General features: G+C 41.1%; 1 protein-coding gene across 1 annotated transcript in view; it reads right to left on the bottom strand.

Annotated features, from left to right (window-relative positions):
• Window positions 1-22,492, bottom strand: part of KCNU1 (potassium calcium-activated channel subfamily U member 1) — a 251,810-nt gene that overhangs the window by 184,530 nt on the left and 44,788 nt on the right. The window contains exons 12-19 of the mRNA XM_080370366.1: window positions 22,301-22,383; window positions 21,358-21,427; window positions 20,885-21,040; window positions 18,728-18,834; window positions 18,556-18,624; window positions 16,617-16,706; window positions 16,384-16,484; window positions 12,409-12,505 (exon numbers count right to left, since the gene is read on the bottom strand). Coding sequence (XP_080226492.1) covers window positions 12,409-12,505; window positions 16,384-16,484; window positions 16,617-16,706; window positions 18,556-18,624; window positions 18,728-18,834; window positions 20,885-21,040; window positions 21,358-21,427; window positions 22,301-22,383 — 773 coding nt within the window. The remainder of the gene's footprint in view (window positions 1-12,408; window positions 12,506-16,383; window positions 16,485-16,616; window positions 16,707-18,555; window positions 18,625-18,727; window positions 18,835-20,884; window positions 21,041-21,357; window positions 21,428-22,300; window positions 22,384-22,492) is intronic.

Below are 22,492 nucleotides of genomic sequence, written 5' to 3'. Positions count from 1 at the left end.
TGAAACAAAAGCCATTCACAGACACTCTCTGAACATCAAACAGTTTCAAAGGACTGCTACAAAACAGTTGTTGAGGAAGTCATGTCAAACAACCAAGGGTTGTTCACATGTCTCCTCACGGCCCAGGCACGGACAGAAAAAGGCCTGGAATCTGTTGGATAAACCATTTTCTCAGCACCATCTCTCTAGGTAGAGTCAGCTTTGAACAGGTGGCTCAAGAGCAAAGTTTATTTAATCACTCTGTAACTGAAATCACAATGGTCACTGAAACTTGCCGCCTAGGATTACAATGCTTACTGAACTCAACAGCCTTAGTAGCGCTGTATGACCAGACAAGTGTTTCGTCCTGACATTCTTTTTTATGTCCAATTCATCCTTATCTTGTGACTATGCAGTACTGGGTGAGGTGAAATTAACAGAAAGGAGAGGGAAATTTTGCTAGGGGAAGCCATTCATTACAAGGCCGGCAAGGTGGATCTCGCGGTGCCCTGTACAGACCAACTTATGCTGGTACTGCGTGTAGCACTTAGCACAGCCTAGACAATTTGCCCCATTTTTTGCAAATGGGGCTGGGGGATTTGCAGCTTGAGTCAAACTCCGTGATGTCATAGCTATACAATTAACCCATACCCAGGATAACTAGTTAAAAAGTCACAGTCATTTCAATACATGCAACACAGAAAGAGCCTTTCCCATTCCATATGAGAATTCAAACACCAGGCCAGAACTTCTTTGCACCTTCTGCTAGCTCTCCAGGTCTTAAACTAAAGGACTAATAACAAATGCCAGGACTGATCATATTAGAATAGCTTACCTTGTTCTTCTAAATTAATACATTTTCAAGTTTTATAAATGTTCACCTATCCTAAAGCCAACACAAGATACAAAAGCTGCAAAGGTTCTGCTAATGGCATGGACATGAACTGTAATGACTGACTTTTGCATAGTTGCTCTCCAGCCTTCTCTGCAACTTGCTTATGATGGGCTGGGTTTGACTGTAACCCCAAATCTGGAAGGTGGTTCTTTCCAGCTCTGCAGTGCCTCCTGTTTCTGGTCCCTCCACACCACCACAGAGTAAGAGACAGGGGTTGCCTACAGCACATCCAGCTCAAGCACCACCCAACCTTCAACGGGGACAAGTAGCAGATAATGCAGAGCAAGATCCAAGCTATGCCTGACTGGAGGCAAGCATAGAAAAGAATCTTTCCTTCAGGCAAGAGAAAGGCACCAGAGAGGTAGAAACAGATCTGTATGCACTGGCGGCTGCACTACTGCTGCTCAGAAGGGGCAAGAGCAGCAAGCACTGCCAGCTGGACGTAGCCTTGGGGAAAAGAAAGGGCCAACAGAAAGCAGGGTGCTCCAGGTGCCAAATGGCTCGTGACAGCTCCACTCCTCTCACAGGCCAGCGGTACCCAGCCAGGAGGCTCCCAGTCTTTTTCTAGGCCCTTTAACGGGAGTCTGTCCGTTCGCAAAGCATAGCCAAAGCCACCACAATATTTATCCCAGTTGCTCTCTTCTGCCACTTGCACAGTTCTTGCTCTCAGCAGCATTTACAGCCAGAATTTTCAAAGGCAAACAGTATGTTGCACGAAGCATTTTTTTTTAAATCAGCTTTGAATTACCCACCCTTCAGCAAAACGAAAAGTAATTTTGCATCTCTGACAAGGAACAGGGAGAGGCTTCAAACTGGTTCTCCTGAATATAGCAAGCTAGTACAAAAGTGGAGGGAAAGGGGAGTGTGTACCCCTTTAAGTCTCTGCAGTGCCTCTATGCAGCCCTGTGCTAACTGCAAGCAATTGCATCTATTAGCCACACCTCTCCTCCTCGGATAACGAATCCTTAGGCCAGTGATTAAATGGTATTTTGGCAAGTTAGAAACTATCTTCTCACAAGCTCCCTTACTTGACTCAGATTTACCAATCAATCAATGTATGTATCTCTATCATAATAAAGCCATCATCTATATACACAACCTGTCAGAAATGACAACTCCTCATTCTAATATTATGGGAAATATATACGCCTTGTAGGAAACACCTGTTGGATCTCTGAAGTGAGAGGTAAGAGGGAAAAGATGTCAGGAAACTCACTTCTTCATAATGGCATCCACCTTGCCAAAGCCAAGCGCATCCTGACTTAACAAGCCATTCTTTAGTTGAGGGTTCCTTCTGCCATATACTCTGCAAATTACATGACTCTTACAGAAATCTGATTTTCCTGAGAGACTCGTGAATCATCCTGCACTCGAGTCTGAGGAGCCTGAGGATGAGGGCATTGGAACTGACATGCTGTAGTACCCAGAGAGACAGAAATAGTCTGTGATAGAGCTACAGCCACCACAGCCATTAGCAGGTTATCTGGGTCACAAATTGACTGTGCTGTGGGTCCACAGTTATCAGTGTTGGCTCTGCACGAGTCTGCAAAGAAAACAGTTGCATTCACATGACACTGTGCATTGCCATGTCTGCGTTACCTTTCTTTCACCATCACATTCTCATTTGAGGTCCTTACCACTTACCTCGCACTGAACAGAATATCAAAAAAGCACAAGCCCACGCTACCAAAGGCTGTACAAGTGGAGCTGACTTACGAAAGCACTGTGGGCATTTCTGAAAATGCAGCCAGAGTGGCTGAACCTTTGAAAATCCCATTCCACAGTGTGAGGTGCCTAAGCCACTGGTGTAATCAGTCTGTGTGCAACCCACAGGCAAACTGAGTATTACAACAATAGCCCCTAATTAAACTTGGAGAAAATATTGGTTTTATGCTGCAAGTAACCCCCAGTCCAATACCTTACCATTCAAAACAGCAGTTCAGTCCAGTGTACCAGAGTTGAACTGAGAGTGCTACAACATGGTAAAACATTTCTTTTTTGCCTCTTTCCACAGTCATGACCTAATATAAACCAGTCAGTCATGATTCCATGAATCAAAGTAGATAATATAGCTCCCAGCTACACTAAAAGATGATCAGACACATCCAAGATGTTTCAAACTTCATTTGAGGACTAACATAAGTGATTAACAGTTGTCTATAGCATTAGAAGGCAGGGAGTGGAAGTCCTTTTATCAAATTGTTAGCTGCCAACAACTTCCCGCTGACAAGCTATCTTTAAATTCTTCATAATGCCTTTGCAAAGCCCTAAAGCTTTGTTGAATCCCTCGCCTGCAGTCTTCCGACATCAGCTCTTCCACTCCTTGTCGTGGGAAAATGTGGCTACAATGAGTCTTAATGTCATGTGTACACATCGAGGTCTGTGCTCATTTGGCTTGCCTTCTGTGCTCTAACTACAGAATAGCAGCAAATCCTCAGGAATTGGAGCTTATTTCTGTGTCCTAAATTATGCCCAGAGAGAGAGATAAAGGGGTAGAAGCCTACTCACAGAGCACCTCAGGGCAAGCAAGGTCTGGACGAGTTGCACCATTGGTCCCCGAAACCTACGCACATGAGAAATCTGTGCACAGAAGCCTCCAGGGCGAGAACGCCCGTGGGTACCTGTGCGGTGCAGGCAGGTCGCTCCAGCAGCTGGATCTGGAAAGCCGCGGCCCACCAGCACAAATGCCCTGACGTCCTTCCCCTGCCTCTGTACCACAGCCTTGGGGATGATTTAACACTTGGCATGTGGGCTGTTCGGTTCACATCCCATTTGGGAATCCTCTTATTGTTTTTTGAATCGCTCCCAGATCCGCACATATGTTAACCTTTTCCTTTAGGGAGGAGTGGGGTTTCACACACACAATGAAAATTGCCTGTGCCTGTGAAGGCTGCTACAAAGCCCCTTTTCTCACTCCCAGGCCCACTGTGAGAATATGGTGCTTGTCTGGACTTGGTTTATTCATCTCATCATGGATTACATCACTCCAATCACAATGCATCAAAGTGCTTTCCCTACCTCACAAGGAACTACGAGGCTTAATTAATTGACACAGAGGTATTACGTGTCATTGCAAAACATAATTTAGAGTATTCCATCCAATAATTAACAAATACATCAGGCAACAAGTAAAACCAATCTTTAAAATGAGTAGTTAAATTTTTCTTAATTACATCCACTGAACCAAATCTGCCCCTAAGCAATGCACATGTAATCCCAGTGAAGTCAGTGTGGTTATACAGAATACACTAAAATAAAAATAGTCTGTAGTTATCATCTATATTGCCGCAATACTTACAGTCCCCCACTAAGTTCAGGGACTCCTGCTTTATTTAGAATTGTAAACATGAACAATAAAGGTAAACTAAGTTGAACCAAGAAAACAGCACGGAAAGAGACATGTAGCACTGGCACTCACACAACACTCAAACAGAAAGGCCGAATCCTAGTCTCATAGGCGCTGTCTGACACCATATTTTAAAATGGAGCCAAGATTCTCTAATAACAGGACTCCAGCTGATGATACCTCAAGAGGAACTCCTGATACCTGTGTAGCAAGGTCTGAAGAGTTGCCAGCACTGCAGAAATTCAGAATGCATAAGGGCAACTGGACTGAACTGTCTGAACAGTGATCTAGATGCATTAGGGCCTACTTCACTAAAGAAACCTCCAAGTGACATATAAGAAAAGACATCATCTGCTTTTGTTATCTGCTCTCCATTTCTGCATTCAACATCCATCCAAATCGCCTCCCCCCGCTAACACTTTACTGTATACAGACATGTTGTTCAGTCATAGATATAAACCAGGTGTAATAGCTCTAACACTTTTGCAAATTAATATACCACGCTTATCATGGGGGAAGCTGGATACTAATTCTGCAGGCAGATCTCATGTGTCAGAGCTGTGAGCCATTGTTTCTGACAGAAAACAACAGCTCATTATTCTTAACATCCCCTGTGAAACCTTTGCTGAAGTCTCCCTCTCCCCTTCCGAGGTTACAGGAGGGCCAGATAAAATGTAGCCTCTTGTCCTCGGCATGGGTAAGTGCATGTGCGTATTTTTGTTCTTCCACTGCTGCCTGGGCTGGGCACAGGTTGTATTTTAAAATCTAAAGCCTGATCCTGCTACCCACACACAGAACAGAGGCTTGCTTTGATTCCAGAAAGGCTGTTCAGAGAGTAATACAGCAGACAGCTTGAGTAAGGGTGGCAAAATTCAGCTCCTAATTATTAGATTAAAACCTTGAAACAGTTGTCATGTATGAAGGGACATAGTAGAATTTGGCAAACAGGAAGGGAAAAAAACAAATCTTCTCATAATGATAAATAATCTCTGAAGACAACCTTGTCATTTTCTGAGAGCATCTCAACAGTTCCCCGTTTTTATTTTTTTGGTCACTGCTTATCAAAATTTGCATGGCTAGTTAGTGGGTTAATTTAATTACGAGCAGCATTTATGAACAGCCTGATGGAGGATCTGCAGAGGGCAATAGAATCTGTTCTTGAATTATGAAATTGCACACACTCACACATCTGGAAGCCGTCATGGGACGGATCGCTGTCTTGTAAATGCGTGTTGAGTGTTACAATATTTTACTAAGCACTCCCAATCTGTCAAGGTTTACAGGAGAGTAGAGGCTGGGAACATTTGGGATCATTTGTGGCTTAGAGCCATTAGCTACTTCCACCCACTTATTGTGACGTTATTAATAGCAAAATAATCTAAAGAGCAGAACTTGGCTTACTCAAGATCTTAGATAACAGAAGTGATTTTCACTAAGGGCCAAAACCAGGGAGCCAGGACACAGCTGCATAATAGACTATGCTGGGTAGCACAGCCTTATTTTTGGCTGACCTGGCGGTAACTTTGTGCAGACTCTGCTCCTCAGAGGATCTACCTGCAGACCTAGCCTGGCCTGTTGTTCCAGGCCTGTGTAAGAGGTGGCACATGGTGACACCCCCAAGAAATAACCAGAGGAGCGAGTGCTATGTAAGGCATGTGATGCTGACCATCCCTTACTACTTGCCCTCCTCAACAACAGTTAACAGTAAGAAGGGCATTAAACACCACACACAACAAAACAAGATAGATAAATTTACATTTCATTAAACCACGGACAGTGTAACAAAAGCTGTCTGCCAGAACAGAAAAATGTGAGCTGTAGCTCTATGCTATCCCTACTAAACCTCAAGTTAACTGGCTAAAAACCAGTGCCATTATGCTCTCATGGCACTCAGGGACAACTGTGACTACCATATCAGCATTGCCAAGATAAAGTGACATCCTAAGTTCTCCTGGGCTCAAAGACAGAGACCAGAACAGCTGATTAGCTACCAAGACTCAAATCACGGAGAAGTCCAATTCTAGCCTGGCACACAGGAATGGATTTCATCCCATAAAATGCAATCTCCTGTTGAGGAAATCAGGACTTGGTCTGTGAAAAAAACTCTGCATGAAGTTTCTTCAATTTCTGGAGCCATAGCTCGACGAAAAGATTTGGAAGACTTTGAAACTCCATGGAGCTTTTGGCTTCTTGTTAAGCCATTGCATATCTGTTTAATTTAAATCCCCGTCCAATCATTAAATATGGGTGGGTTTTTTTAATGGGTCATTATGATGTGATTTACAACATTGGTGTAATTGTCAGAATTACTGTGGGTAATTAAAATATGAAATGCATGCTGCCAGAGGCTTCAGTCCCTCTCAGCACCCTCATTAAAAATCAGGAGCTGACCAAATTATAAATAGACTGGTTTGCACAAGTTCACAGGGAAAGCTAATTATGAAACTTTTCCTTATGCACTCAGAACTCACACCATCAGTCATGCAAATTCTTTAAGTGATTATAATATTGTATAAGGTAGAATTGGATTAGTATGTACAGGTGGGTGCAACTCCAGTTACAATGTGCAGTACAACTGTACTTTGCATGGTGAATGTGAATCCCTAAAACTCTTATGCAACCTTGATGATAGATGTGGGACAAGGGCCTGGGGAAGAGAGAGGTGGTGCATTTTCACATGAAATATAGAAAAAAAGACAGGAATACAGAGAGAGGTTGCAAAGGATAAGGTGCTCTGATCTATAATACTAAGTCTCAGAGAAACAAGAGATACACGTGAACACAAGGGATGAGAGCTTCAGAAGGAAGACGGAATAAACATTGCATTAGCTGACTAAATTCATAAGGAATGGCGGCTGGCTAAAATCACAGTGAATTTAGGTGCCAAATATAGTGAGCATGATTACAAACTGAAGTTAAGAAAAAAATCCATATGTAAGGGTGGGCAAGACCTGAAACTGTTTTTTTCTAATATTCTGATTTTTTTACTCTGGAAGGGAAGGAAAAAAAAAAAGAAAGAAAACACAAAAAAACCCCTGGAGGCTTATATACAAAATTTAACCAATAAGTAAATGACCAACGGTAGAAGAGTCCTGTTAGAGTTACCAGTAACATCTTTTGCTTACTATGGGTTGGAGCTTTTTTTAAAAAAAAAACCAAAGAAAAAAAGAAAAAAAAAAAAGTGAAAATCCTCTTTCAATGCCAGTACACAGACTTGGCTTTCATGCAGAGACGATGCAGTCTGTACAAAACAAGTCTGGGCAGATTTTGCACACCATGGAAGCTAGGTTTTCTGTGTCAGAAATCCACTAAAATACCTGCTCCATCACAATGATTCGTCAGTCTTGTTGGTTGTGCTAGTTCCAGTGAAGTTAAGACCTCATTGTTCTGTGAGCAAGATTAAGCCAGCCTGCATCAACAGAATAATTTATAGGGGTGCTTAAAGATCCATTTACACCAAGAAGAGTCATGTTCCAAAAATATTGCTGATTTATATTCCGTGTATCTGTACAAGATTCTGGAGGCTGGAGATTTAGGGAAAGCTTGGGGGAAGTATGCATGGATGATGTCTGCCACCTGAATTTCTTTAGCTTGGATAAACTTAATTAACTGCACGTGTATTTATCAATTTACCAATTACTCCATCCAACCTGTCACCCTGACTCTGACAAGTAATCCTCAAAAATACACAGCAAGAAAAATGGGACTTTACAGCACAACAAAAAGTGGAATGCAAAATACTATCGTCTCATCCTAGAGAAGCTCCCTGCCTAACATCAGTTCATAAACTTCCAGTGTCCCAAGTATCTGCTCGTCTTCTTCCTTATGCATCCCAAACTCCAGAAATGCCATTTGCGTTCAGGAGGGAATCCTGAGAATTCCACCCCTGAAGTGTTTGAGAGGTACCTATAGGCATGCACACTTTTCCATGTTTCTGCAAACACTCTGTGGTCTGGCTATCACTGAAACACCCCTTCCACTTCTTTCTCCCATTCCAGCAATAAAAATAAAGCTGAAGGAATGTGAAACTTGTCTAACTTGTGAGGTTTCTCGCTATGCCAACAGACTGCTAAATTTTCCACAGATCCCCCACCCTGTAGCGCAAATACCAGGTAGTGATCAAAAGCACAATGTGCCTGCTGACAAAAGGGATCTTGCTCACTGTAACAACACTTTCTCCACCTCTATCTATCTCCTTTTTCTTGAGAACACAGTTTTACACTTGTCCTTCATACAAATAACCCGAGGGTGGGAATTATTCAGAAGGCTCGTGTTTGACACCCCATCTGTTCATTTCTGACAGCGATATATAATGTAAGGCTATAAAAACTTGAAAAATAATGCAACATAAAAAGGGATTGACTCGGCTCCAAGAGGCCATAAACGGTAACAAATACCATTGTATGATTTATTTCATGCTGTAATCTTTACAGTAAGTCATCTTTCAGACATTTCCTTGTGACAGGTTTTAATAATATTAATGCCCAGAGCAATCCAAATCATCGCCAATAGACATATTTATCAAGCTGCCAATCCAAGTAAATGAAATTCTATAAGCAATAATGTAACATGTTTAAAGGAAGCTAATAAAACAAGTCAGGAGAGAAATATTACTGCAAAGTATGCTCCCTCTAATCCAGCCCTGGATTTTATACAGCCAAAATGCAAATCTTTCCCTCCATGATTTATCGCTCCAAAAATACCAATGACCTTTTCAGGAGCTCTTGCACAGCCCTTCTCACACATTTATAAAGATTGTGATGCATTCTGCCAGATTAGCTGAGCTGGAGTGCTCAACATTACTGCCTTGTTCTGCCCTACCTTTGGACTGGGAAGCGATGGGTAGCATCAATGAGTAGGATCTTAAGTCTTTAAGATTTATTGAAAACTGACAAGCCTTAACGTAGACTTGGCAACTCAGCAGGTATTTACGAGCAATTATGCAGGCACTAGATAAGTTACAATTAACAGGGAACTAAAACTTGGTTCTTTAACCTGGTTTCCCTTTTAATGTAATTCAGTTTCTAATCATCCATTGCTTGGCTGAAGTGACTACACCAGAGCAAAAGGGAAGGAGACACTGCAAAGTTGTGTATACATGGAGCCTTGCTCACAAACATTCTTTCATGCCTCACTAGAAACTTAGCAGGAATGAAAAACAAGAGTCAACAATTCAGCAAAACATACACCATTACATTTGTCATGCCTTAGGCGAGAATCTGTGGAAAAACCATGACTAGTAAAGCAAGTGTATCGATGCAGGGGCTCAGAAATGCTTGAGGAATCCTAACAGGTCTTTATGTATTCACTTCTTGATGAGCTTTATAGGTCTTCAGATTTTTTTGTATTGGATGGTGATGACTACTTTTTTTTTTTTTAATGACACTAATTAAATTCTTCTCCTGGATATAAAGATCTGCTTATTTTCAGTGGGGGAAACAAAAAGAGAAAGGAAGACATGTACAAGACTTAATATGTGCAATATGACAGAAGTTATCTTTCATTAAAATAGTCTAAGACACCAGCAGTATTGGCAAGACCTGAACTAGTATGTCTTTCGAGTCTTATAACAGGCCACGCCTAATTCTTTCCCACTATAATTTATTGAAATTCCCCAAATTATGGTTTGATTGTATTTTTCACTGATTAGCCCACATGCAGATCCTGTCTCAGTCACAAATTTCTGTTTAAAAAAATAATACTGGAATTTAAGTATTTAGGTGGCTAAATGTCCCCATAAACACAGATATTTTCAAACGACCCTGTAAAGGGGCAAGAGGGCAAGTATCCTGCCTGCTGGACACCATGGAAGTAATCCCTATTGTATATCCACAGAACCTGGAAACTCGTTAAAATGTCTACCTTCCCTGGATCAGACTGCAGTTTACCATTCTACACCAAATGGAGCAGAGAACTGAACATGGAGCTCCCCTTGGTCACTGTCCTAACTATCGTAATTTGGAAGCAAAAGGTCAGTGTTAACTTTTCTATTAGCAGAACACCCCAGGTGGAAAATCTCACCTTATTCTGAAAATGGGCAATTGGATCAAATTCTATTTTTGGTTTAAATAATAATATAGAATTATTTTGGATTAATTTGAGAACTCTAATGTGATGAAGAGTCAGCCCCACAGAGCTGTATTTTGCACTGTGAGGTTTCCTCTATGACTTTTGATACCTCATTTGATCCTTTCCTACCTCCTTTTGCCTTCCCAGTCTTTGTCTGCTCTTTCTATGTAGACTGAGAGCTCTTAAAGACAGAATCTGCCTTTTACCATGCACATATACAGCATCCAGTCTAAGAGGATCCCAGTCCCAGTAGAAGCCTCAAGGCATCGCTATAATACAAATAATAAATACTGCAACTAATAATAACAGTACAGCAAAATATCCTCCCCAGGGGAAGTGTTGGAAGACCAGTCCCTGGTGTCATTTAAAACTAAACACCAGAAAACATACCTGCACTGACTGGATAGAATAGAGAGTCTTTACGATATGGTGATGAGGGAGAATCTTGATGGGGATGGGAACAGGAACAATTATTTATCTACATATTTGGCTATTTCTTTAGGGGATTTCAAAATATCTCTTAGTAACATTTTTGTTCCTCACTGCTAAGCAGCAGTAGAGATCTCAGGGAAAATAAATAAATAAATAAGAAATATATAATCCCCAAGGTGTAATCCTGGAGTATGGAAACTCACTTCACTTAAATACCTCCCTCTGGCATAATTGACTTTTCATGTGCATGTTAATAATGATATTTCAGCAGGTTGTGAGGCCTTGTTCTTCTCCCCCTACCCCCTTTGGTAAATTATGTTATTGGGCATGAGGAGGGGGAGGGACACATTATAAATCTAATTATGTTTTCGTTTATATTTAACAAGTCAGCACAATCTGGTAGTACGCGCGTATGTATTTACTGTGCAGTCCCAATATTTACAGCTGACCTAATCAGTTGTAGGACAGCAGCACTGAGCAACATTTTATTGTCCCGACAGCATGCATGTGCTGGGAACAGCTGCTAAGATGCAAAGCTCTCCAGAGGACACCTTAGAGTCCCTGCCATACTGACATTTGCCTTTGCTGCTGAAGCACAAGATAGGGTTTTGGAGGGAGGGGAGACTTAAGCCTCTTCAGTTCTACAGCAGCTGCAAATTGCTCGCTAGCAGAAACAAGACAAGAAATACTAGTTTGTGCATCTCTCTTTCCCTACTAGGTTCCTGTTTATTCCCTGCAAATTCTGGTATGACACCGTTTGCCAATATGTCCTGTCACCCTCTCTAGCGGATGCTTTGGAGGAGCGTAACAGCTTGCTGTTACTGACAGCTCAGTATCAGACCATGATACCCTTCCTTATGCTGAATGTAGCAGCTCAGGTTAGGAGTCCTGGTGCAAGTTAACTGGACTGGCCAAAGTAAGTACACTGTAGATAAGAATACTGCAGTTCACACCTTGCCGTAGACAGCAGATGACTATGTTCTGCCACCAGCTTGTAGACCCTGCTGGGAAATTAGATTCCTCTGGCTAGGAAGAATTTAGATGGCCTAGAAAGGACTCCTCTAGCATATATTACTGATACCAGAGAGAAAGACTGTAGGGCATTACTTCTCTTGGATCTCCATTTGCCCTTAGAGCAAACTTCTTTTAGAGTATATCAGAGTTTGCTACTCTTCCAGGTTGCTGCCAGTGTCACACTGCAATTAAATATCTGAGCAAAGAGCAAATCTTTGTGTTGGCTGTTCATGTTCCTACTCCTAGCGGCTCCTGCCTCCACTCGGCTCTCTCAGGAGCCAAATAAACGTGCTCATGACTTCGCTGTTCAGTGATGGTATCACTGGGTTTCTGTCTGGAAAGCAGCACTTTCTGGAGGTGTGCCAGCCCCTTCCTTCTCCTTCCCCTTGTTCCTCCCCAGTAGCATCAGGAGCTCACAGCAGAGGCTCTGAGCTTGCAGGAGAGCCTGAGAGGCTATGGATTTGGATGCATAGCCATAAGTTGTATTTTCTATGCTGTTCTATTAATCAAGATAGGGAGAAGCCATAAACCATCCACTTCAACCACAACCACGGATGATAGCAGAAGAATTAGTAAAGAGGTGCACCCTGCTGTTCTCACCTTCCACACAGATTCTCAATAAGTCAGTCCAGGGAATGCCTGCTCACCATGCACACAGCTTTACGTTTCTTACCCATCAACAAAACTCCGAGGTGGAAGAACACCAAAGGACCTTGACTTTTCAGGCTCTTCATCTGAAACACGTGATTCTCTACTGAATTTCAGTTCCTCTGAAACAAAGGCAACAAAACAGAATTGGGTTCCTTTTGTATAGCCTTCAGTTGCATTTAGATTGTGTCTGCCAGTGGCTACCATGGCACTCGAGGGTTACGTGGGGGCTTCAGAAATGCTAGACAAAGGAGCTCTGAGCAATTGATTATTCATACCAACTGCTCAGAAATACAGCACAACGTTATAAAAGAGTAATTTCATTTAGTATGCATAAAACAGTCTTAAATATGGTGAGCACTACATACTTAACACATCATTTCATTTCAAAGGGAGCTCCTTTTCTTTGTGGGGTTCTTGTGTTAGGATCCGTAAGTTAAAAATCACTCAGCACTGCCGAGTTTTCCCCCGGATAGTGAAGGAAATCTTTGTCACTTATGCAGGTGAAGGCAGGGATGAAGGAAACATACCCTCAAAACATAGCTAACACACACCTGTAAGACCTTTGTTCTCTCGTTTTGCAAGGGAAAGAACAAGACGTGTTCTTGACTAGAGAGAATCACAGCTAACATTTGAAAAGGAGAGGGTCCCAGGGCTGGTAGTGAAGGGGGCAAGTGGGTTACTGGTTTGGTCCTGTAGGGAGGAGGAAGTCCAAGGTGCATGGCTGTGCTGGGGCTGGGCTGGTAGTTAATCATGTGGAGGAGGATCCTGGTCCTGCAGGGGAGAAGGTGTGCTCAACACACGCTATGAAAATACAATCCTCCATACAAGGGTGGGGGGGGGCGGGGAGCTAGATAGAAAGAGTTCATGCTCTGTACTTGGACCATCCTCATACTTCTCATAAGCAACTTGCAATTATTTAAGACACTATTCTCTGAGAATCAAAACATTTTTAACTTCCAAAATTTCCCAACAGGAAATCAAAATTCAGAAAGGCTAAGTGGCCTAAAGTCCCAGACTGAATCTGAGGAAGCAGATCAAGAAAATGAGCTCAAGTTTCCCAAATCCTAAAGTAGCTATTTAACAGCTGGAACATCTTTTCTCTGACACTTGGTCTAGTCCTTTCTGGGCCATAATCTGAGGTCATGGGCCATTAAGCCCAGCGTTATAACACCAGGCAGTGATTTGAGGATGTACAGCAGCACCCTCTGAGATTTTTTAAGAGCACCAGAGCCTACCTGCATCTCCTGCTTTTCATGGTGATGTAGCTGGTTCAGGATGCACAGTGTTACGCCTCACACTCCCCTGGTATGTATCTTTGTTGCTAATCTGCATTCCTCCCCTTGTCAGCATTTGACAGGGGGCACAGCAAAGCTCTCCATGTCACATGTGTCTAAACATGTCCAACGCATACAGATGGGAAAGGAAAGGTTGGACTGGAGGAACATTCAGACACACATATCTTTTTATCTTGTAAACTGACAGATGAACCCTCTCACATACCCTTAACTTTCTTGTGATGTCGTAAGTATTGCCAAACCATACTAACCCAGATGAAACAGCTAGCACTTCCAAACATACCCTGGCATAAAAAGGGACATCTCTCTGAATAGGTGATTTGTCAGCCTTAAGCTGTAATTGTGCTACACAGGTGTGCTAATAGCTGGTGCATTTAGCCTTGGTAACAGGACAGCACTTTCTACAGCCCTGTGTCCAGTGAGGTGGGAGCTGGATGGGTAGAGAGCTCCCTGAGGATGCCACATGCCACTCAACTCCTCTAGGTCAAGCTTAATGGAAGTATCGTAAGTCAAGACAGAGAATAAAAATTTGGAACAGCTTGTCTTACTCAGGCACTAACAAGTATCTGAGAGAACTCTCTTACAGTCTTCTACACCGAGATACCTGGCCAACTCCACAGAGCTGAGCCCAGTCCCAGCCTTTACCGCAGACTTCCTGGGTCACTGTGACCAACCTGCGCAGGGCCTGACCGCCCAGGGCAGCAACGAGGTGCTGCGAGATGCAGAACAGGGAGAAAAGCTCTCCTTTAGTTCCACTGCCTGACCAGTCCCAAAGGGGGGGCAGGGTGTCATTGTCTCAAGAAGCCCTGTTGCCTCTTAAGACATATCTAATGATTGAAGAAATAATAATCTAGTAATAGTTTTTGATTAAATCTGGATGAAAAAAATAGCCTCTGTTTTTTGTTCTGACTACACTCTGGTATGCCATTTACACTCCTGTTAAAATGACAATAGCAGCTCCTTTGACTAAAGCTCACAGTCTGGGAAGCTCCTGTTACTAGTTTTTAGATTTGTGACAAAAAACTTGATTTTCACCAACTAAATCTCCCTATTTCCACTGCAGGTAGTGGAAGCATACTCACCTGCACTAGTTGGGGCCTTTTCCATCTATCCTTCCCCTTACCTCCCTCATGATGAGTTTGGAGGAATCCAGAACACCACGCACCACTTAAACTACATCATATGGAGAGTAGAGGAATGAACCAAAGTGCTTATAATTAAGCTCTGTTTTGCTCTGATACATCCAGAATCCTAGGGGAGACCAATGGCAAGGTCTTATGCCTGGCAAAGCTCCTGATCCACCTCAGGCAGCTATTCTCTCTACAGCATAACTGGTGCAGAACTGCAGGTTTGCAAACAACTGCTTTTTATTAATACACATTTATACTGAAATGTCATCTTGTCCTTTTAAAATCTAAGATTGCCTAGGAAACAAGAAGAAAACCAACCAGGTGGAGAGCTCCCACAGTGTCAATGTCTTTGTATCCATTTGCCATTGACTTTTATTAAGATGTCTTTGCAGTTTATGGAAGTCTCTTTTCTGTGAGGTAGCTTTCAGGGACCTTAGTTACATCTATGCTGATAAGTGTATTGGACTGAAAATGGGCTCCAGCTTCTCTTTCTACATGACATTACTACATGGAGTCCTCCAGGTGTCAGCATGTTTGTGCTTGTTCTCTCAGTCTGGCTGAGCACAGCGTAAATGAGTTTTGCCTTTATCTCAACCATCTGCAGTTCAGAGGCACATTTTGTAATGGGGCTTGGCTGCCATCTGCTGCTTAAAGGATTTGCAAGTATTTGAAATACAAGTAGGCACGCATGTGTACATCCACATTTAATCGAAAGCTCCTTGTCTACTCTTTCAAGCAAAGCAACATCTCCATGGAGGGGAGACACTAACAGAGAAATTTACAGGAGCCTAGAAGAGGTGTGCATTTTGGCCTTAAAAGCTTACTGAAAATGCAGCAAGCTTCAATTTGGTGTAGCTACACATAGATCTGAGAGGCTGTGCTCTATTTCAACCAAAAACTAACACCTAACAAAACCCTGCATCTTCAGAATGGAGTTTGAGGTGAAGAAGGAATTGCTCTGCTTACAGTCAGATGTTACCGTGATTGATCTGCTCCCTCCATCCAGCTAAGATTTGCAGTCCTCAAACACTGTTAAGAGTTGCTATACAACCTGTACAACCTCAAAAATGTTTATCTGCCTTCATGTTTAAAGTTTTGTGTTCTCATGACAACAAAGATCTAGATACACTTCCTCAGGGAATCCTGACCATGAATCTAGTACAAACCGGACACAAATTCTGCTTTTATTCAGCTTTAGCTTTTGCTTCAATTATACACATGCTATACTAATAAGACATATTTGCTTCAGTCTTTGCAGTTAAAGAACAATATTCTGTGATAAACCTGTTGATGAGTGAAAATCTTGAACAAGATATATTCCGTACTACTCTTTTTTTTTTTTTTTTAGCCAAAAAGCTTTGACTCCTAAAGAAAAGCATAAATTTGAAGCATTTAAAGTATAATCATAATCTGTAAGACTTACTAGTATAATCAGAAAACTCCCTATTTTATCAGGTAAGAAAATATTCCAACTTGTCCTTCTAGAGAAATAGTTAATAAAAATACAATTAACAGATATTCAATCAGCCTTTTTTTTTTTTTTTTAATGAGAAACAGATTTTTTAAAATTACCTGAGAAAGGTTTTGAGTGGAGTCTCCTTTTACACTGACATTTTTTAATCTGTTCTGGATCTTGTATATCACTGTGACAGGCTTTACAATAGAACTGTGCCCTAGAAAACGAAAGTGAATTAGGAAGAAAGAACCGAACTGTGATTAACTGATGACAGTAAGTGCACTCGTCTGCTCTTGGAAGTTTTTCTGTTCTAGACTTTTTTCAACAAAGTAGTAATAGGGAGTCTTACCTTTTCACTTCTGCCAGGCAATGAGCAATAAAAAAGCCCACTGTATTCTGATGAAGCTTTATCTGTGCAGATGGATTGATCAGGATAGTGCTGTATTGAGAAACAATCAAAAGAGAAATCAGTTTGTCTATCCGGTGACATTTTTCACCTCTGTTGTGAGAGTTCAGACTGTATGACCATAACAGTTTCTTCTCACCTCACGATCTTACATTAATCCTCTTTGTTATAACTTCTGTGACTTGAGAGACATGAGACATGAAAAAGTTAATATGCTTTTTCAATGGCATAAAGGGAATTTACTGTCCACAGAAACCTGGGGGAGCTGTGGAGGAACAGGGACTCAAAGCATACAAATCAGCTTTTGTTAGGATTTCTGCATTTTATTCAACTCCGAGGCTCCTAAGGATTTGGTGGCTTTTTTATTTTTTTGTAATTAATTTTCTAAATTGTAAACTTCATAGGAAGCAGGAGCTTTCACTTCCAAGACATTATTCTTGAACATGTTTAATATAATAAAGTCATTCATAGTTTACTGCAGCCTGGATGGGCCATTTCTCCATGGGATCACTGAAAATCCTGAATACTCACACTTAAAATACAAGTTCTGTGCAACTAAAGATACTAAGGATATGCAGGGTTTGAGGTATCTGCTCTAATACTGAACATGCCAGGTAAAACAAGGGAAGCAAACCTTATTTTCTAATGGTTCCCCCTTCTAAATCCAGAATGAGTATCCCTGCTGGGTTGCTTTAAGTGCATCTATATTGAATCCTCTGCAACATGATTAAATTTATCAGTTTCCCCTACAAAGACCCCACCAGGTATCAGCTCAGTCTAAATTCCTACTGCTTTCAACCCAATTTTGATGAATATGGGTAGTGTGAATGGCATAGCGAAAGATGACAAAGGTGTTAACATTTTCCTTTCATGCAAGAGAAGGCCTGTACTCAAACCCTTGGCTCAGAGGACAAACAAAATATGAATGACTATAATTATTACTACAGATATTGTAGCAACATCTAGAGGTCCTGCTTTTAGAAAAGGTATCTCTTCTGCGCCAAGTGCTGTGTAAAGAAAGAAAAAAAAATATTCTATCTCAAAGAGCATGCAGCTTCTTTTTCCCTCTTGCTTTCACTCCTCATCATTCTATTTTCAGCCAGACAATGTATGAACTCAAGGAAGAATAGAACACTTCTGGAAGAGAGCCCCAATGTATTTCTCACAGCAGTGTTTCCCTACAGCCCTCTGTTTTCAGAGTTTCTATTCTAAAGTTGCATTAAAACAGCCATTTCCTTTATAAAAGCGGAAAGAGAAACAATTTCACTCAATAGCCTGCATTTTCTGGGTGATTTCTCAAGCTTTTTAAAGATCTATGGCACTTATTTATTCCCCTTTCTGAACTAGTTCCAGGTTCACCATTAGGACATCTTGTATTTCATCATTAGAACAGACAGAGTGTTATCTGGCCCAGGACCAGATTCAGAGAGTAAAGCTCTGCTGCCAGAATTGACAAATTATCCCTTTATGACAATGTTTCATAGCATTTAGGAGCCTCTGTAAACTCATGTGGCTACAAAAAATGATGAGGCATTTCCTTTACCAATGAAAATAAATACACTTGAATCACCCCAAACAAAAGTGAGACCTATGCTGTTTGCATGTGGAATAGGAAGTAAAGATGGTGTTTCATCCCCCATTTCTTGCCTGATTATGAGAAAAGAGGTGGCAGAAGAGATTGTTGTCTATGGTAAAATTCACCTCAGCACTCCAGTAACCAGGAACAAGATCTTGATCCCATATCCTGAATACTGTGCACAGGAAGATAAAGGTGTATAATACCTGTGCAGACCCTGGGACATGTTTCTTCTGAGTTATTTGGAAATTGTTAGTTTGGAATTAGTTGACTTCTTAGTAGAAGAGAAGTATCCCAGTCAGTTACCTCTCCCCTTGACTGCCAAATTTGAGTTCAATTCCCAAAAGGACAAGGTTCAGTTTTACAAAGCACAACCTGGGGAAAGAAAGCAAGTCACAGTTAGTCACAATATCTCTGTACTGTGAAGACACATCTGGAAGGAAATAACAGGAAAAACAATGACATCTATACCACATACCGACAAACTTCTACAAAAGTCATGTCTGCAAAATCATTGGAGAGATGAGAAGTCATTACTTTGTAGTCTTTGTCTTCCAGAAGCATTTTGTCCTTCAAATACTTTGTCTAAAAGAATCAACCATAAAGATAATGTATTTATTGAAAGGCAAAGCCAGTAAAATATGTAATCTAACCCTGGGCTGATACTCTCAACACCACATGGTATTAGATCAAAGGCCCTTAGTTACTGGAAGCAGAATGACATCAGCTATATTTTGTCAGAGACAATATCAGAGTTAATAAACAGAATGGGAATTCTCAACCCTTCTAGACACTTCCAATTCATATTATTATCAAAGAACAGGTGTTATTACTGCATACAAATAAAGTTACAGGGAAATTTCATGACAGCAAAGTACTGGGAGCCCATTATTTGAGGAAAGTTACACCTTTCTTTGCAGTGAGATTAACCTGCCTCCTTAGTTACTCAAATGAGAACTGGTCTTGTGTTAAGTTTTACCAATCATAAATACAGTTATTAGAAGTGTGATTTATTGCCAAACTGTGATCATCCACTCCAGTATAAGCATTTTTTTTCCTTGGGTAGTTGACTAGGGAAGGGTTGTTTATACCTAGGTAGCTGAAGCAGCAAAACATTCTGCTACTTCGAGCTCCTTCAGGTTTTACACTGCCACTCATATTGTCACAGTATATGCTATTCTCTCAGCATACAAATGTCTTCCACATAAAACTTAATAGGCTACTAAAAATGTGTAAGAAAAATGTTGCTTTCCAAATAAAAATTATTTAATGGATTTTGAAATAAGAGACTTTTTCAGTTTAAAAAGTTTGCAGTTTTCATAGAATGCTTGAAAAAACCCTTAAAAATCATTTTGCTAGCTTTGCCATGTCTGTGAAATATTGGGATCTGAATGAAACAGTATGTGTAAATGAAAATACCACTCTAACAAGCAGCCCAATTCTACATACAACTTCTTCATTGATAAACTCTGTATTTATTTCACCCAGTATCGACCTAGTTTATCTAAATTAATTTTGTGAATGAAAAGTCTGTGAAGAGAGAAATAGCAGTCAAATTCTGTTGTGCAGATTAATGTGAAGTATCATGTACAGCCACTAGGTGATAGCAAAAGCATGTCCGCTGCAGGACTAGCGAACCCGAGACCTGTTCAGGCAACTTCATGCCTAATAGTTTTGTATTTTTATGTTTTTATTAAAACTTCTGATATTGATTTAGAAATATTTGTGCAACCTGTGTGCTGTAAAGTCATTATGTAGTTTAGCAATTTTGCATTGTAGCAGGTACTGATGTGGAAAGACAGATAAAAGGAGGATAAATTCGGATCACCTTCCTTGCAGAGAGATGACAAGATTTCTAATTGTCACTGTTCTTGTGTAAATTATCCATATGACCCAAGCAAAGAAATAAACAAGCCTAAAAGGATACTGAAGCAAAGCACGCTGTTAACTGGAAAGGGTACAGTGGACTGATTTTCAGCCCATTTTTGGGGGTATCAAGCAGGAGTGGCTCTGCTGAAGTGTTTTAAGCGCAGGTTCTAATGGTGAATGCCACACAGAATGGAATCAAGCACAGATGCAGATAAGCTAACAGGGTCCATACTGTGCAGAAACCAAAACTGATTTACTGTGTTCTCCCAGAGGCAGTGGAGCACCAGCATCACATTATTGCTTTTGAACGTGTAGCAACAGACAAGGTGTTTCCACATATCAGCTAAATGCAGCAGCAGAGCTTGCTACCGGCCACGCTTTGCTCTGGCACCTTCCTTGTACCCTATTGTAAAATGCATCATAGAATCATTTAGGTTGGAAAAGACCCTTAAGATCATCGAGTTGAACCGCAGACCTAACACTGCCAAGTCCACCACTAAACCATGTCCCTAAGCATCACATCTACACACACCTTTTAAATACCTTAGGTTCTTTTGCTTCAGCATGCCTTAGAGCACTGAATTCAAGTACTAAATCAGAAATCCTCTGCTAGGTTTTCTTGCCTTCTGGGCCAAGCTTAATCCCAGCATGATCAAGATAAGCTTCAAAAGACCTGGCTGCAGCTTCTACTCAGAAATCAGACATATATTTTAGAGAAAATCCCACTGGGCTGTATTCACATTATTTAGGTAAGTGAAGGATGTACCTCAGTATCCTCTTTCACAATGAACAAGCTGCTTAGGAGACCAGATAAACCAGGAACAAGGCAGCTTTGTGCTAGGAAGCCTAGCTTCAGTTCTGCAAAACAGATGATGCTGTCTCCTGTCCTCCAGCCCCAGTTGGGGATGTTCAGCAGGTGTACCTGTTTCAGAGTTGGGAGGTGATTACAGATCAGCACAGAGGTAGTTTAATGGGATTTCTGAGGCTCTTTGTTTTTTCAGATGATTTTTTTTTAACATTAAATGTGCATTTGCTGACAACTTAGACAAAACCAACAAAACCAAAAGGTTATTCTTCGGTTTTATTAATGTTAAAAGATATTCTAGATTGGTTAGTAACTCGATAAATAAGAGACACTGGATAAAGATACTGTTTTTATAAAAGGCAGGTACTTTTGATTCCATAAAGGCTGGAATTTCAGCCATGACAACCCACATGAAAGACAGAAGTTTGTGATACCTTGTTACAAGACTGGATTATTTGTAAAATTACTCTTGTGTTCGGGTAGCGATTCTTGATAGACAGCACTCTGTACAAAAGATATAATTTCTGATTAATATGCTCAGTTCTTACTAGGGTCTCTCATTTCCAAAGTGACACTAGTTTACTCCAGCAGATAGTAACTGGAGAGCAGTGACAAAGAATGGCATATGACCCAATGTCCATATCTGAGACCTCTACACTTCAAGCACATCCAAGTCCACTATCTGAAGCGGAAGGCAGTCACCACTAAAAGATTTGAAGATAATGGTGCATAGCTTGGACACCGGGGAAAGAATCACACCCGTGTCCCACTAACAGTCTAGAGCTAATAGAAGCAACAATAATTAATATTATTTGCTTTGCCAATACCACCCGTAAATTTAATTAATAAACTAATACCTCCACTTTGGTAGATGCCCTGCAAATAGAAAATAAAAGATAATCCAGTTTGGAACTTGGAATTGTGCATTGTTTTGGGGGTATCTTAATTATGCCATCAGATTCACACAATCCAGCAGTACTAAGGGAGTCCCCAGTTCAAGTCTGCCCAGTACAAAGACATGTAGAATTATCAGACCTGACAGCAGAGCTGTACCAGACAGTTGGGTACAACTCTCTACATTGTATAAGAGCAGGACTCCTCGACTGCTAATAATCAGGATATTGAAAAAGGTAATTACACCATATTTAGTAACATCATATTCTGTATGGGGTTGCAAGGCTGCACAGCTGCTACCTGTCTCAATCCTTCAACACATCTGATAAAATCACAACAGAAAACAGTCAGTTGGCTTTCAGAGTTCTCCAGGCAGAAAAAAAATGTGACAGGACAAATATGTTCCCCTGCCAGCAGCACTATCTGTGTCACTGTTAATATCAATCAGAAAGAGAATGAAAGCATGGGAGTATCTCATCCTACCTCATGATATTGGAAGTATCTTCAGTATAAGGTTGTGGAGAGAGAGTATCTGCTAGAATGAGACAAGCTTTTGCAGATTCCATCTGTATCTCAGAAGAGAAACGTTAAATCGGGGTTTGTCCCCATATGAAGTACTTTTAGTGGCACATCTTTAATTAAAATCTTTTGTAAGATCATCATGATCCTATTACT

Source organism: Falco punctatus, assembly GCF_963210335.1.
Source record: "Falco punctatus genome assembly, chromosome: 20".
NCBI classification, from domain to species: Eukaryota; Metazoa; Chordata; class Aves; order Falconiformes; family Falconidae; genus Falco; species Falco punctatus.
Note: the sequence above shows the minus strand (reverse complement) of the source record. Positions and strands in the feature narration are given on the sequence as shown.